Source organism: Zonotrichia leucophrys, chromosome 19 (assembly GCF_028769735.1).
Source record: "Zonotrichia leucophrys gambelii isolate GWCS_2022_RI chromosome 19, RI_Zleu_2.0, whole genome shotgun sequence".
NCBI classification, from domain to species: Eukaryota; Metazoa; Chordata; class Aves; order Passeriformes; family Passerellidae; genus Zonotrichia; species Zonotrichia leucophrys.
In genome coordinates, this window is record NC_088188.1 from 1,793,486 (window position 1) to 1,810,000 (window position 16,515).

The window sequence follows — 16,515 nt, forward strand, 5'->3', positions numbered from 1 at the left end:
TTCAAAAACTCTTCTGAAAGAGATCTAAAAGATCCTGCCTGTCTGAAGAAAAGAAGTTTCTACTTGTCAGTTAAATAAAGGAATAACGCACAGCCTCCTTTCTAGTGTGTACTTTACCTGTCATCCAGCAGCCCATTATCACGTCACGGCAGAGTGCACTTTCCTGCAGGTCACTTTGTTTAAAATGACATGGATAATGCACATGTCAGCGAGCTGACAGTCCCCACCGTCCTTCAGAGATAAAACCCAGCCACCAGTGCCTGTTCTTATCTGGGGTACATGCCTTGCTCTATCATCTAAGTCAGGCAGAACATGATTTCTCCAGAGAGCACTTTTTTCATTTCCTGATTTTAAGAAAATCAAATAAGCACCATTTGTCTTCATCTGAATATGCTTGACCTGCTCAAATGATGATGTCTCGCATTTTATAACAGGCTACATATGCTGAATTCAAATTAACAGCAGAACAAGGCCTTCAGATCTTTGCCTGGGCTGCCAGCACAGCCTGAATAAATAAGCCAGGGTGAGCAGTCATCCCTCAGAACTGGGCCTGAGCTGGGGAGCTCAAAGATGGCTCTGGTTCTGACACATGTGAAAAGCACTACATTTTTAGGGATATTTGGGCCTGCACTCAATCCCATTTCATTACAGAAAATATGGATCACAGAGATGGAATACACATCTGGATTTTAAATCCTGCCCACACAAGTACCGGGATGTTCTATGTGAGGTACAGTCTTGAGTCTCTGCATTGTTCATCCTGAACCAGCATCTCCCCTCCATCCCCAAAAGCTGCCTCTGCCTTTTTATACAGGAGGGCTGCAAGAGAAAAAAATGAGTGGAACAGGCAGAGGTTCAGCTCCATAAATGCTGCAGTGACAGGAAATTACACTTTTAGTTCTGGGTGCCATAAACATAGAAGCTGAAATTCAGTTTATCATCTTCCTCTGCATAAGGAACATCCTGAAAATGAATAATCACTTCACAGGATGGAATGTAATGGTAATGCATTAAAAATTCATATTGAAAAGTGCAGGTTAATATTCTGTGCAAAAACCCAACAAAACCTCCCCTTTCTGTTGTCACACTGATTAACTCCAGTGATTAGTTCCCTTATGCAAGGAAAATCATTGCATTTCAAAGTAAACAGCAGTTCTTTAACAGAGTTAGCAAATTATTAAGAAACATGAGGAAAAAATCCTCTACTTGGAAAAGAGCTGAAGGGCAAAGCTTTGCAAGTTATATACAGAACGGTTTGAAAATTTCCTTCCTGTTACACAAACCCTGTAGAAAACTGGTTAAATTCATGGAAGGTGATTTTTGTACTCATTGTTTCCCTCTGAATTTTACAGCATATTTGCACTTGGCTGTTTTGGGTGAGCTGCACACCAGCCTGGTCATCTCTCCTCTTCTTGGCCTGCCTTGGAGCTGCTTAACAGAACCACTCATGAAACTCCAACCAGCTCAACATTATTATAGGAACAATATTTTCTGACATTATTTTACCCTCCCCTGACTTCCATTCCCCAATTTGTCCAAGGAAAGAGGAGGCAAAAGTAATTACATTATCAAAACATCCCTTAAGGCTCAACATACAAATAAAAATCACAAAATCCAACCTGGAAATAAAGAAATTAGACCAGTTTTTCTGTGATAATTATTTCAGTTTTTTCCAAATAAAGAAGGTTAGTCTGTTCACAACATAAAATAATGCCTAAAAATATTGATCATTATGGATACCAGTTCTTAATTGCTATTAGTCTTCTAAACAATAGGCAGCATCAGAGACCATTGCTTGACTCTTACAGCATTAATTTTTTCCCTTTTCCCACTTAGAAACCCAAAATCATGGAGACAGTGCTCAGCAAGTTCTGTTACTTGACTTAATGTACAGTTTCCAAATGTTATTTCTAAAAAACAGATATATCAACCATAACACTTCAGTTGGAGTTTGCAGGCCCTTGCCTGCAGAGAAGCACAACAGGCACTAACAGTGATTAAATAACTGTTAAGAAGTGCAAATGTGAGGGTTACCAACAGACTCAGTTGCTGCTACAACTTCCAAGTGGAAGTGTAGCCATGGAAAGGGTTGGTGGTGAGACTGGTGTTCATAAACAACCCACACAGACCATGGCATCAATATGCTTCAGGATGAACTGTGTGGCCTCCAAAATATTCATTAGAATTCTCTTTCCTTGGAAGTCTCTTCCAAAATTAAATTAGAGACAGAAATTTTCTTGGTATAGAGATGCTTTAGATTAGTCCAAGAAGAAACTTTGAATAAGTAATAGATTAAGAGGAATAAGGGAATCCAATAAATTAGTTTTGCTCTCATACTGATTTTCTTTCTTACCTTTTCTTCTTGATCACTGTCGCTGTCACACTGAAACACAAAAAGAGAAAAAGCACAGGTAAGAGAAGCTTGCTACAACAAAAAGAAGATAAATGTTTCTGTGAACAAGATGGGTGATACATTCACAAATGTTGGGCATCACACCTGGCACCTTTAGGAACAAGGTCAGTTACTGTATGGGAGGAAATTCCCCCCAGTGCTGTTGCAGAGGATGCATTTCTGTGTTTGGATGATGGAAATGCTGCCCTGCGCACACCAAAGCCATTTGCAAACCCTCTGCCAGTCCTGCTCAGGGGCACAGGAGCTGCTGGTGCAGGGGCACAGTCAGACCCCAAAACTGGATCAGGGAAGAAGAAAATCAGTCTCAGAGGGCTGGTTTTCTTTGTTTTCCTTGGATGAGCAGTGCTCCTCATGCTGCTGCAGTCCAGCAGCTGCGGGGGCTCCTTGGGGATGCTCAGGTGCGCCCAGCACTCAGAGCAGCCCTTGCAAGGCTCCAGGAACACAAGCAAAGGTCACCCTGTGCCTTTGCTTTTGGCTGCTGAAGTGAAGATTGCAGAGATCACAGGGAAGCAGGAATGTGCCACAGCCACTGATCCCCCCAGGCTCTCTGGGAGCAGCCCAGGCATCACAATTCTACAAAATGCTGAGTCTTGATATTTATCCAGTGCCATTACTCAATTCTTAAATAAGTTTTACTATTGTAGGAATAGAGCAGGACTAGATCACTCAATATTTCTGAAAGACAAGCATCAGAACCCAAACCACATTTGCATTTGCTGGAAGTACAAAAGCTGTGTTGGAAACAGGACTCTGGGAACCCTGGAACTCACAGGTTTGAATTCTGGGTACCTGCACCTCATTCTGTGGGTTTGTTTTGTTTCTGTTTTGTTTCTATCTACAGCTGGAGGTTCTGTATCACTCAAGACTGAGCCATGCAGATCTCATGGCAAACATTTCCAAGGAAAACATCACCAAACAGGGCACCCAGGCTTTCCTACCCAAGGAGCACCTGACTGTCAGGCTCTTACAGCACTCAGTTAAGTACTTTGTGTACTTATATCTTTATGTATTTTTATCTTTATGTATTTTTATCTTTATGTACTTATATCCTTATGTATTTATATCTTTATGTGTTTATATCATCTTTGAATATTTTTGTAAGACAACCAAATTGCTTTGAAATTAGTTATATTTTGTGAATTCCAAAGGTTAACTATACAGTGGGATGGGAACAGACAGAGCCAAATACTCCCACAAATACACATATTTGATTTGCACAAATCAACTCATGTTCTGTCTGTTGTTTAATTATAACTTTTCTGTTTCACTGGCTTTTCCCTTGTCTTCACCAGTACAGGGGGTGAAAAGGTGCCTTCCCTACACCACTGAGCTATGTACTAACAAATTAGAGCTAAGAACTATTTCTAGGTATTTTTAAACTAATTTTAAATGAAGGAAAGATGAGATAAAATTACAATCTTCTTGCAGCTGATTTCAAATAGAAAAGGAAGTGAAATTTATTTAATAACTGAAGTGATTTATATAGCACTAGTTGCACCTATTTAATACCAGAGTATTTACTCTGGCAACAAACAAATGAGAAGAATCATGAAGACAGGGGGCAATTTTAGGTTTAATTTTGAAAACCTCACACAGTGTCTGAATTAATGAAGAGTCCACTTAAGTGACAAAAGGAAAGCATTTCTAGAACAGCATGGCACTGATATAAAGTACTCCTACCTTACCCCATAAATACAATGCATTTTGTCTTCATCAGGACTGCCTGTAGGAGATTTTGGTATGAAGCTGAGCAAGGCCCTGCATTTACAATAAAAGCAAACTTGCCCATGGATTTTAATGCATGAAAATCAGGGCACAGAATCAGAGAACACCTGAACTGGAAGGGACCCATGAGGATCATCCAGTCCAGCTCCTGGCCCTGCACAGGACATCCCCAAGAGTCACAGAGCATTTCACAAGCATGAATGTCACAGAGATTTCCTTTTACTATTTCTGCTACACAGCTATTGGAAAAATTCAGCTTTTGGGCTCTGTCACCTTCTCCCCCTGGATGGTCAGAGCCAGGAGCTCCCTAGGATCCATTATCACACCTCTTATGTGTTTCAAACCAAGGAGCAAAGAGGAATTTCTCCTTTGTTTGTGTCTCTGCCCACCCTCCAGGCAATCCCCAAGTCTTGATCAGACTGTAAAAGTGAAAATAAAGGGGGCAAAGGGCTGTCTAAGCAGGCAGGGGCAATTCCCTTGGAGCAGCAGGGTTCAGAGGGTTTGGAGGTGCCACCACTCCAGGTGCCAGGCACAGGAGCAGTGTCCTGTGACCCTGCTGTGCTCAGAGCACTCTGCAGCCTCTCCCTCAGCCCAGTTTTGGTCTGATTTAAAGAATCTCTCTGTAGTTTTACTGACTCATAAGCTTGGAAAAGCTCAGGGTTTTTGTGTTCCCTTCAGCGTGGAGGTGCCTGGGGAGAAGAGAACTTGCCAGCCCTGACATCTGAATTTGCCAAGAGAGCAGCTCCCCACAGCCCAGTGAATGTGCACAGCGCTGTCTGTGGGAGGCCATTTCCAGCAAAGTGTTAAACTCCACACCTCCTGCTCTCCCACAGTCCAGTTCTAATTTCAAGGTCTGCTTAATTCCACATCAAATAATTACTGCAGTACCCAGCAGCACCTTGTCTCCAGAGCTCAGCATATGGCGAAGGACCGAGGCCTACTGGTGCCCGCGATGGAGGAGAGCTGTGCCAAGCCCATTAAAGCTGCTCCTGCTCCCTCCCAGCGTGCCCAGGAGTGACAGCTCTGTGCCTGGGCCAGCTGGGGCGCCTGCCAACCCTGCCTGTGCTGCACATGGCACTGGGAGCTAACGCTGCCATCCCTGCCACTGAATTCCCTCACTGACCCCAGGACTTTGCTGCAGTGCACCATCCAATTTACAGCTCCGGCCTCCAGAGCCCTCCGTGCCAGCCTCTGGCTGAGAGGGATGATGGTCAGAGCCCTCCAGCTCATAAATTATGCAAAGGCAATAAAAGCACTCAGCAAACAGCTCCCTGCCTGTGGCCAGCCTGGCTCTGGGCAGCTCTGCCCTCTCACACAGGGTTGGGCACCAGGGCAGAGCCCAGTGCCCAGCACTGCTGTCCTGGGCCAATGCAGCGTGCTGGGGAGCAGCTGGGTGGGAGGAAAAAGGGAGGGAGAGGATGGGAGGGCTCTGAGCACTGCTCTGAGATGTATATCTGTGTAACACCTCTGTCTGTATGTGTGTGTGTGTGTGTGTGTGCAGGGCACACTCTGCACTGGCACATTCTGCACATTCTGCACTCCCACCCATCACACAGTTTGTGTGCAGGGGTAATGCCAAAAAGGGAGAGGAAGGATGTTTAAGATGTTTGATGCTCAGGCTGGAAACAGAGCTGGAGCAGTGCACACTGTCCCCATGGCTGAGGGTCAGCCCAGGCTCACACACAGCCACCCCTGCTCTGATGGGCTCATTTACATCTCTGGATGCACGTTCTGCCCAGAGCTGCTGAAGCACGAGGTGTTTCCATCTCCTGCAGCCTCACTGCTCCCCATGGCTGGAGAGGGAATTTTGGGAACCAAAGCTGACAGCCGTGAAGTTGATTATTCAGAATTACTGGTCAATTTGAAGGCTGGAGCCTGCACTGCTCGCTCAATTCCTCAATTCCTCCAGCATTTCCCTACCTCCCAGGGCCACAGGAAGGAGTGAAATGATTTAAGTGCTTTGTGGTTCTCAGAGCACCAGACTGTTCTGGAATTGCAGCAATGGAAATACTTTGCACTGGCCCCTGCTTTGGGCAGTGTTTCAGTATTCCATGGCTGTTACAAAAAGCTCATTTTTCGGTGCTCTCCCATGCCTTTTTCAGGAAACCATGGCTCTGTGCACAGGCCGCCTTGGAATATTCTGCAAATAAGTGGGAATCCAAAATATCATTCAGAGATAGCATGACCTGATTTTTGGATCACTGCCATCAGCTTCACTGGAAGCTGAGGGTGATAATGTGGCAAATCAGGACAAGGAGGCTGCAGACACATTTTACACCTGAACAAACAGAGGCTTCTTGCTCTGATTCACAGGCTCAAGGCACTTACTGTCTCCACTCTGAGCACAAGTTGTGACTGATTACAGCATCCCCAGGCCAGGCTTGAGATGAGCCCAGAGCCAAATTGCCTGATTTGCCCTGCACCACCCCTGGCCAGCCCTCAGCTCAGTCCGTGAAGCCCAGATGGGCACAGCTGAGCACCCTCAGCCCCCTGCATGGCCAAATTTTCACATGCACACAGTCCCAAGTGCTGTGAGAGCTTCTCAGAGCACAGCCTGACAGGCTCCTCAGAGGGAGGAGTCTGAAAATTGGTTATTTTGTGCTTCCCAAAGTCTTCTACTGGCCAGAAGGGACTCAGTGGTTTTCTCAAAGGATCTATGGGTCTACCAGCAAAATTCAAAATGATCTTCATTGATAAAAATCTTGCAGGACTTATGGAAATGCTAAGGGTGCTCCTAATTTCTATATAATTGGGGTAATAATGAGAGCAGACTGGCTGTGATTTGCACAAAGTGGCCAGAGTTATCACTGAAACTGTTCCAATCCCTTAAATAACCAAAGCCCCCAGCCATCACATCACCTGACACACACACACATGTGCCAAGTGTTCAAGCTTCCTTTTGCAGTATTTCTGCAACTCCTTGCTCCAGAAATGCTAATCCCAGTCAGTGACCCAAAAACTTGCATGTTCATATGTGTAATGCAGTCAAAATTCAAATAATTACCCCTAAAATCAAATCCAGATGAGGAAGAAGACATACAAAGGTAAAAGATCTCTGTACCAACAAACCAGAAATCTCTTTTTTCTGCCCCAGCCTGAAGCCCTGCAGTCAGCTTGGGCTGCAGCAGATGCATTCCCTGCAATGTGGGGTCTGCACACACAGACCTGCAGTGGGAAGTGGGAAAAGAACTTTCCAATTCCCAGCTGAGGCATAATTGCTGCTGTGTTTTTTAGCAGAAAAGGGAAACTGCAGATCAGGTTAAAGATTAGCTGCACCTCCCCAGCCCTCTGGCCCAGGTGGAGAGAGTTAAAATGCACAGCACATTTCCCAGAGCACCCGTGGAATGAGCCTGATCCCAAAGCCACGATTCAAAAATCAGCCACCCTATGTGGTGACAGCTCTAATTTGAGCCCATTTTAATAACTTGAGAGAGCCTGGTCCAAATCAAGCTGAGTAAAGGTCTGAGCCACCTCACCAGCTCATTCAGGCTGAAGCAACACCATGGATTTCTCTGTACTTTGCTGATTGAACACATTCTTGTGCAAAAAGTGGCAATCATTGAATATCTCATGTACAATGACATTGAGGAGGGCATTGTTCTCTATTCTGCTCAATGGACTTTGCTGGAACAGCTATTTCATATCTTGGAGCCATTTATCATTGCCACCAAAGGAGTCAGAGCTGCTGCAACGCCAGCTCTGAACAAAGTGATTCTACTCATCTGTCTGCTGAAAAGAAATCTGAAGAAAATGAGGGAAAACCCAGACCTCAGCCTGTTCACACTGACATTTACAATATTCTTGTCCATCTTTCCACCAATGACAAACTGGCAGCCCTGGAAAGGGCAAAGATGGTATTTTAGCTATACAATTAGACCTTTGCTTCCAAGAAAAAAGGAGAAAAAAACATCTCCTAGATGAAAGGAGACCCAGACAGGGAATAAATGGGCAATTTTCTAATTGATGAAATGGAGACCGGCAGAGCCACAAAGAAACTAAGAGCAAGAATTTCACTTTTTTCTTCCTATCTGTGACTTTGCTGCAAGAAGCATTCAGCATGGAGCTCCCTGCCAAGGAATCTTATATATATATATTTTTTTTTTATATATATAGCATCTCACAAATTGGTTAACATCACAGTCTGCTTAGCAATTCCTCACCATTATCCACTGTGATTCACTGGAAGGAATGGCTCTGAAACAGAGATGGTCTGAGAAGTTTAAGGTCTGCTTTCTTAAAAGCTAAAATTACAGATTATTCACCAAAAAAGTCCCATTTTACACAAATTACCTAAGTCTGGACAAAAGATTGCAATGTTGACCTTTAATCTGAATTCCATTTTATCCAAACTACTTCACTTCAGCTGAAATGTATCAGTCTTGGAATTTGAAGTTATCTTGGGGCCCTTACAAGAAAAATATTCAGAACTTAGAATGTTTTTCAGCTGCAATTCTTGCAATTCTTTTTCATTCTTCCCCCCCCCCCCCCCAGGATGTTGATGATTGCTTTATATTGTAAAATGACACAATTAGTAGTTCCTTTCAGCTGTACCATGAACCAAACAATGGTTTGATTGGAAAGAATGGCATGTTGAGAATTAAAATGAAAAACTCTGGATAATATTGCTGTTCAGGATAAGGACGAGGATAAGGACCTTACATTTCTCTAGGACATGGATTCATCCTTGGCACCTGGTGGGAAGCCCAGATATTCCTGGTAGGACACAGGGAAGTTGTTGTAAAGCCAAGGGGGGATTTCCCTCCAGGCAGACCCTGACGTTTAGTCCTGTTCTGAGCTTTGGCTCTGCTGTGTTGGCCCTATGTTTGCAGGGATTTCCCGTGCTGGGGCAGGCTGGGAGCTGTGGCACTGGGAGGCACTGGGAGCTGCTGGGGAGGTGACACAGGAGCTGCTGGGGGCTGCCACCCCTGTCCTGCCAGGCTGCCCCAGCTCCGTGTCACCCCAGGGACACGTGCAACCAGCCCTGGGAGAAACTTCTCTGTTGTTCCTTGGAAAGGGAGCTGGGCTGGAGGTTACTGAACCTTCCATGGGCCAGATCCCACAGATCCAGCAGCTTCCTCATGGTGGCACTGCCCAGGTGCCACTGCTGCCATGGTGCCACTGCCCAGTGACCCCACACCTGGCCAAGCCCAGAGCAGGGTGATGCTCCCACCAGGGCCAGGAGAGGATTAAATGTAATTTCCAGATGGAAAACTGGCAGTGCCATGCATTCCTCAGCTCAGTGTGACCGTGTTCACAGGGGTCTGAGGATGAGGGAAGAGATGAGGATCTGACTCCATGTTTCAGAAGGCTGATTTGTTATTTTATGATATATATTATATTAAAACTATAGTAAAAGAATAGAAGAAAGGATTTCATCAGATGGTTGGCTAAGAATAGAAAAAGAAGGAATGATAACAAAGGCTTGTGTCTCAGACAGAGAGTCTGAGCCAGCTGACTGTGATTGGCCATTAATTAGAAACAACCACATGGACCAATCACAGATGCCCCTGTTGCATTCCACAGCAGCAGATAATCATTGTTTGCATCTTGTTCCTGAGGCCTCTCAGCTTCTCAGGAGGAAAAATCCTAAGGAAAGGATTTTCCATAAAATGTCTCTGTGACAGCTCAGCACCTTCAGAAAGTGCCCAGCACCAGTCAGGCACCCAAATCCCAGTAGAGCTGGCAGCAGGCACTGCCAGCCACACACACACAGGAATCCTGATCTCAGGGAGTCATCCTCTGTTGCAGCTGAAGGGTGAAGTCCCTGCCTCAGCTCCTGAGGGCTCCACAAGGAGAAATGCCTCCATGCTCCCCCCTGGCACTCGGGATGCACATTTGCTGCCTCCTCTCCTTACCTGCCTTGCTGGCTGCAAGCAACTTGCAGCTGTCATGTTATTTTTAGCAGCCTCTCCAACTGATGGCAATTTGCAGTTTGTAATGTCATGTTTAGCATCCTCTCAACTCACAAGTACTTTTTCAAGGTTCAAAAAAATAAATAATAGTAAATAATAATAAAAGTGTGCATTTGTACTGATGGACTAAGTCGATAGGAAAGGTTTAAACTAATCAGTGGTTAATGAAGTCAGTGCCTAATACTGCATTAGTGGGTGTTATCTGTATAAGAAAAGATTCTTATTTTTCAGAACTCCTGGTCTTAGCTCACGAGTTCTGTTTGGAATTTGAGTCTTCCAGGTACTTACAGGCTAATGAAATAAAAACACCTTGATTGACAAGAAGCAAAGCATGTTACGGGTTAAAATAATACAAGAATCTATTTTTTACACTGTGTTGTGATCCATAAAAATCACCCTGAGCCTTTCCTCTTTCTTCTCTGCCTGTGAAGCCAATTGCTTTGATTGCAGTGATATGAGCTTACTGAAATGACTTGCCCTTGCTTGTGAAGCAAATGGAACATGCTAATAGAACTTATCGCATTACCGGATGCAAAAGTGCCATAGCTCATTACTTTAAGATAAAAGGATATCATTGCAGACGGGAAGCAGAATTGACTTTCTGAGGCCCGACTTGATGATGATTTAATCAACTGCTCTCTTTCACTTCTCATCTCTGCGCCTGTCGGTTTCCCAGGTGCTGTTAAATGAGACACTCAGAAAGTGAGCGCGGGGAAAGAAATTGCTGTCATTACTTTTCAAGAAAGGAGGTATGCAAATTTTCGACAGAAAGATTGCGTTCATAATGGGCCTGGTAAAATACAAGGATCATGCTTGACAGGTGAGGGCAAGTCATTTGTACGTCCTTAAAGTGAAGCAACCATCCTCATTTAGAAATTGTGCTCGATAAGAGAAGCTACAAATGAAACCCAAGCGAGGGCTGAGAGCAGCCAGCGAATCTTTGAAGGCTTTGCTGCTGCAGCTCTGCCTTCAGCAGGTGCCTGGCGTGCCTTCACACATGGCTCTTCCCAACTGCCAGATGGCCAAAGTTTGACCTCAGTATCTCACAGAGATCCCTCTTAAATGTTTTTTCTTACTGTCAGCATTATATTCACAGTCTGGGGTCTGAGAGTCTCTCTTCCTTTCTTCACCGCTGCCAGAAATAGAAATTACAACGAGAAAAAAACCCAAGCAGCTAAGTGAGGGTTGAGTTAACTTTGAGAACAGAAACAAGAGGTTGGAGGCAACAACTTGTTTTCCTCTGCAAGCATGACAGATCTTGGATGGTCTGGAGCTTACACTTCATAGAGCCAAGTGAAAAAGAATAACCCATGGAAAGGGTTGTCAAAGAGGATGCAAAGATGCCTCTCCAGGGCCCAAAAGGAACCTGGGGTCCTGTGTGACTGCAGCAAGAAAGGAAAGGGTAAAGAGAGCAACTGGATGCTCTATTGATCTGATGGAGAAGGCCTGATATTCCAAAATTGGAAGTTAAAAAAGCACAATAATTGAGATGATGAATTATGCACAGGCTAAAAACACTCTAAAGATCTTGGATGGCTATTGAGCTGTTTGGATCATTCTAAATGGGGAAATGAGAACTACCATGCTTTTATTGGTGTCAATCAGGTTTTCCATCAGAGATTGATAGTCAGCCACATCAAACAGGTTCCTTGGGGACACTCTAAGCAATGGATACAGCAGTTTGTCATAAAATGTTGACATTTTGTCTCAGATAACAGCAAAGGACTTAAATAGAATTAATGTCATGAATATTTAGAATTAAACAAAAAACAGCTGGGAAATACTGCCTCAAAGGAAGCTGGGTACAACAGAAAATGATTTAAATAAGAACAGTCACTACAGTAATGCCAAGATAGGTGCATTTTAAGAATTTATATATTTTTTTCTCAAGAACACAGTTCACTGCTCCCATGCTTGTTTATGGAACAACTATCAGATATTTTATTTACCCTTTTCCCTGTGTGTCAGGTCCTTAACCCTCCACATCCCCCTAACTGGGAGTGATCCAGCAATACCCTTTGGATCTGACTCACCTCTCACCAAAAATACTGCACTGTGGGTTGAAAAGCAAGATGATGGAGGCAAGATAGCCTTGGGCTAGGACTCAGGAGATGCACCTCTGTCACTGGCGATCAGGATCACCTCAGGCAAGTCACTTACTCCCTTCTGCTGTCAACCCTCTGCTTCTCATCTCTCTGGGCTATTAAATGCTACATTCCCTAGGATTTGCTTACTTCCATTGTATGTGTTTATAAAGTGTGCAGGAAAATAAGGCATTTTTCTCAGAGAATGTTGGTCTCAGTATATAGAAGAAATAAAAAAGAAGAAAAAAGCATTAAGACCTGGATCAGGCCCTAGACACACCATGCCTATTTTCAGTATAGATCTCATCTTCCACCAGCTAAAGTGCATGACCTCTGGAAAATTATATCATTCCAACTGAAAATTATTTTTATTTTCACTTAGAGCAATGAGCAGAGAGCAGCAGCAACCCAGCACAGACAGCACTGCTCAGGGGTTGCTCTCTTGTGCAGGCTGCAGCAACTCTGAGCACAACATGGCTACTGAAACCCACACTAAGAGAGATAACACTGATTTCTAGGATAAAATAGATGCAGAAATTGTATCTGAAACAAAACATAAATAATAAAAATCCATCTTTTCTCTTCTTTCCCCACCAAGACCTCTTTAGCTTCTGAGTTCTGTGTCTTTACAGTAGCCTAAATAAGTTAAACTGAATTGTATAAATAATAATGGTAATAATAATTCCCCAAACAACCCAAAACAATTGATCCTTAGGGATAAGACCTTAACAGCCGAGCTATAAACCTCTGAACATTGGATTTTAATGGATACTAAAAACCCCTTAACAAAGCCCTATAAATATAACCTGAAACAAAATGATTTGTGTTCTGAGCTGTTTGCAAACTCCCATAAATGTTCCTCATTGTCATACCACCAGAAAAATAGCTCAGCCTGTGTACTCAGCCTTGCAAACTGGCTTCTGTGCTGTGCTTTCATTCCCTTTTCCACTCTCTGCTTTATAATTCATCACTTGCACAGTTGTTATGCATTATTATTACTGTTATTATTTATTGCTGCCTTTATCATTTTTGTACAATTGATAAATTGTCTGTGCTAGACCTGAGGGAAGAGAAGGATTATTCTAGATGTAGAGCAAGTAAATATAAATTGTAAGGACAATGGCACACTTTGGCCTCGCTGGCTCAAATTTCCTTTTTGACATCCATGGTTCTACAATTTGGAATCTGTGATCTCTTATGAGGAAATGAAAGCATTATTTTTTTTCCCCAGAATGCAGCAATATAAGAATTGAATTTAAAACAGGAGTTGTATTTCTCTTTTTAGAGGTAGGAATATGATTTATCAGTTGAACTCTGCCATTTTTTGTTCAAGGAGTGGCTGAGAATAAGAATCCTCATCCCTGCTGCCCAGAGCAGCTGGGGCTGCCCCTGGATCCCTGGCAGTGCCCAAGGCCAGGCTGGACAGGGCTGGGAGCAGCCTGGGACAGTGGGAGGTGTCCCTGCCATGGCAGGGGTGGCACTGGGTGGGCTTTGAGGTCCCTCCAACCCAAACCAGTCTGGGATTGTTTAATAGCTGGGGGTGCAGTCCAGCACTGCAGCCCCCCTTTGCCAACAAGCAGTGGCAGCAGTGATACCTTGGGGTGTCCCAGCAGGACAGGAGGGGGAACCTCTCATTTCCTCCAGCTCTCTGTCCTTGAGCACCTCCTGCACTGTCCCCCAGGGCCCTGTGAGCCCCCTCTGCTCTGAGCCAGAGCTGCTGCTGCTCCCAGGCTGCTCCTGCACCTCTGCAGTGCCCCCAGCCTGGGGCTCACAGCGCTCATGGACACACAGCACACAGTGGGAGGGTCATGGAATGTCCCAAACTAGAAAGGACCCTCAGGGATCATCCAGCCCAGCGCTGACCCTGCACAGACACCCCAACAATCCCAGCCTGGGCATCCCTGGAGCTCCTGGAGCTCTGGCAGCCTCGGGACTGTGCCCATTCCCTTTCCTCAAATCCAACATAAACCTGCCCTGACCCCTGGGTCCTGTCCCTGCTCACAGAAAGCAGACTGGAGCTGTTCCTCTGCTGCCCCTCAGCTTCAGGTAAGACCCAAATATCTATTTTAAGAGCCATCCTCCTGTACAAATATCCACTGGGGAACACCAGGTCCTCAGTTTACCACCAATGCTCTCCTAGCACAGATAGAAGAAAAATGTTTGGGGTTTGGTTGGGTTTTGTCACAGACATATTTTCATTAAAAATCCTTTCTTAGTATTTTTCCTTCTGAGAAGCGGAGAGGCCTCAAGAACACAATGTAAACATTGATTATCTGCTGCTGTGGAATGCAACAGGTGCATCTGTGATTGGTCTCATGTGGTTGTTTCTAATTAATGACCAATCACAGCAGAGCTGACTTGGACAGAGAGTCTGAGGCAGCTGCCTTTGTTATCATTATTTTCTTTTCTATTCTATTCTATTCTATTCTATTCTATTCTATTCTATTCTATTCTATTCTATTCTATTCTATTCCATTCTTAGCCAGCCTTCTGAGATGAAACTTTTCTTTCTATTCTTTTAGTGTAGTTTTAATGTGATATATATAATAAAATAATAAATCAAGCCTTCTGAAACATGGAGTCAGATCCTCGTCTCTTCCATCATCCTGGGACCGCTGTGAACACCAGCACAGGGTTTTTTTCCCCACTGCTGCATTAACCTACCCCCAGACTAAGTGGCAAAAACTCCCATATCAAAAATATGATCACAGGCTCCATGACTGTTATCAGCTGTGGCAAATTACCTGTCACAGCCAAGGCAAGGGATTGCTTTGAACAGCTGGCTTTTAGCTCAGTGCTCAAAAAGTTACTCCTGACCAGGAGGGTGGTGGAAAATGCAGGAGTTTTGCCAGCAGCAGCTGTGCTGTGCAGGGCTGTGGCCAATGCAGCATTACTGACACTGCCCACGTGCTCCCTTTGCAGCTGCAATGACACTTCACTCTGTCAGAATGATCTCCTCCAAGGGTGAGCCCCACATCAGGGCCAGGGACATCCTCAAAGCCAAACACAGGACTTGCCGCTAAACTTTCTGTCAAGAAAGAAGGGACACACCAAAGCAGGAGGGTGTTGGAGAAGATGAAACAGGAAAGCTTTATAAATATGATTGTCTGGCAAAAGATTTTGAGAATATAGAAACTATAAGTGAGATTGAAATGAAAGCAAGCTTTGAGATCCCTCAGTTACTGAACAGCTGGAAAACAATGGTGTGGCCAGCTGAAGGTGATCCCCTTTTGATGGAACAACACCCTCTGCTTGCAGACAGGCCCAAGGGTCAGAGCAGACCCTACAGCTTGGCAGAAGGGGCCCAAAGAGGAGTTTTTAGGGTTTAAAATGTAACACAGTGTGGTAATGTAATGATTCTTATAGGCTGTATGGAAATGCTGTAGGATTTGTATCTGGACTGATTAGTGAGAATTAGAATATTGAACAGAGAAGAAGATTTATTGTGTTGGAACGGGAACCTCGCTCTCTTACTCTTTTTACTCTCTTCCCTTCTCACCCTCTCTCCCCCTCTCTCCTCTTAGCCTGCTCTGAGCTGTGTTTGGCAGCTCCCAGCAGGGCCCTGCCCCCAGGCCCTTTGCAATGAACCCCAAGTTCCTGACCTGGCTGCAGAGATCTCTGCTCTCCATCCATCCCCACCGTCCTACCCCCGTCAATCCTACAGGAGGGGATGCAGAACAACTCTCTCTGGGAATATGAGGATCCACAGGATGCCTGGAAGGAGCAGAAGTTTCATATCTTCAATCTTTGTGTCACCACTACCCCACAGAGAAAAAGGTACACTGAATTTCTGGCTGGATGATGCCAGCAAAGCACCTGCATCTTGTACAGAAAGGAATTTTAAACACTCAACCTGTTCTCTGCAATTTTGAGATGGATTAGGTAGAACAAGGAAATTCATTGCTTTCTCCAGAGATATTCTCTGTGAGTACAGAGCCTTGGAATTTCACAAGGGATGTTTTGGAGAGGTAGAGGCTCCCTCTATTTTATGGACTGTAGATACCAAAAGATTGGAAGTTTCATTCTCATCTCTTTTGAAAATTTAGTAATAGGGAGGCTGTGAGATTTCAAACATGTTCTCCCCACAAAACCTCTGTAGGCTTTATCTTCAGTCTAAAAAGCAAGTGAATAACAAGCTGCAATGGGCAAAACCCAGATAAATCTAGACTGGTGCATATTTTAAAAATGGAGAATAATTTATTATTCTTCACTTAAAAACAGGGCAGATTTTCCCTAACTAAAAAAAATTAATAAAAAATTAAAACCTTGCCTAAATGTTGTGCCCTCATTCCATCAGAGTTACTGTACTCCAGGCAGTACAATTAATTAGTGAGATCATATGGCCTGTGCTAGACAGGAGGTCACAGCACATCACACCCTC

The 16,515-nt window shown here is 44.3% G+C and overlaps 1 protein-coding gene across 7 annotated transcripts in view; it reads right to left on the reverse strand.

The window, feature by feature from the left end:
* AUTS2 (activator of transcription and developmental regulator AUTS2) overlaps window positions 1-16,515 on the reverse strand; it is a 794,855-nt gene that overhangs the window by 237,481 nt on the left and 540,859 nt on the right. For all 7 annotated transcript variants that reach the window (XM_064729514.1, XM_064729517.1, XM_064729513.1 and 4 more), the window contains one exon: window positions 2,354-2,383. In XM_064729514.1, the coding sequence (XP_064585584.1) occupies window positions 2,354-2,383 (30 nt within the window). The remainder of the gene's footprint in view (window positions 1-2,353; window positions 2,384-16,515) is intronic.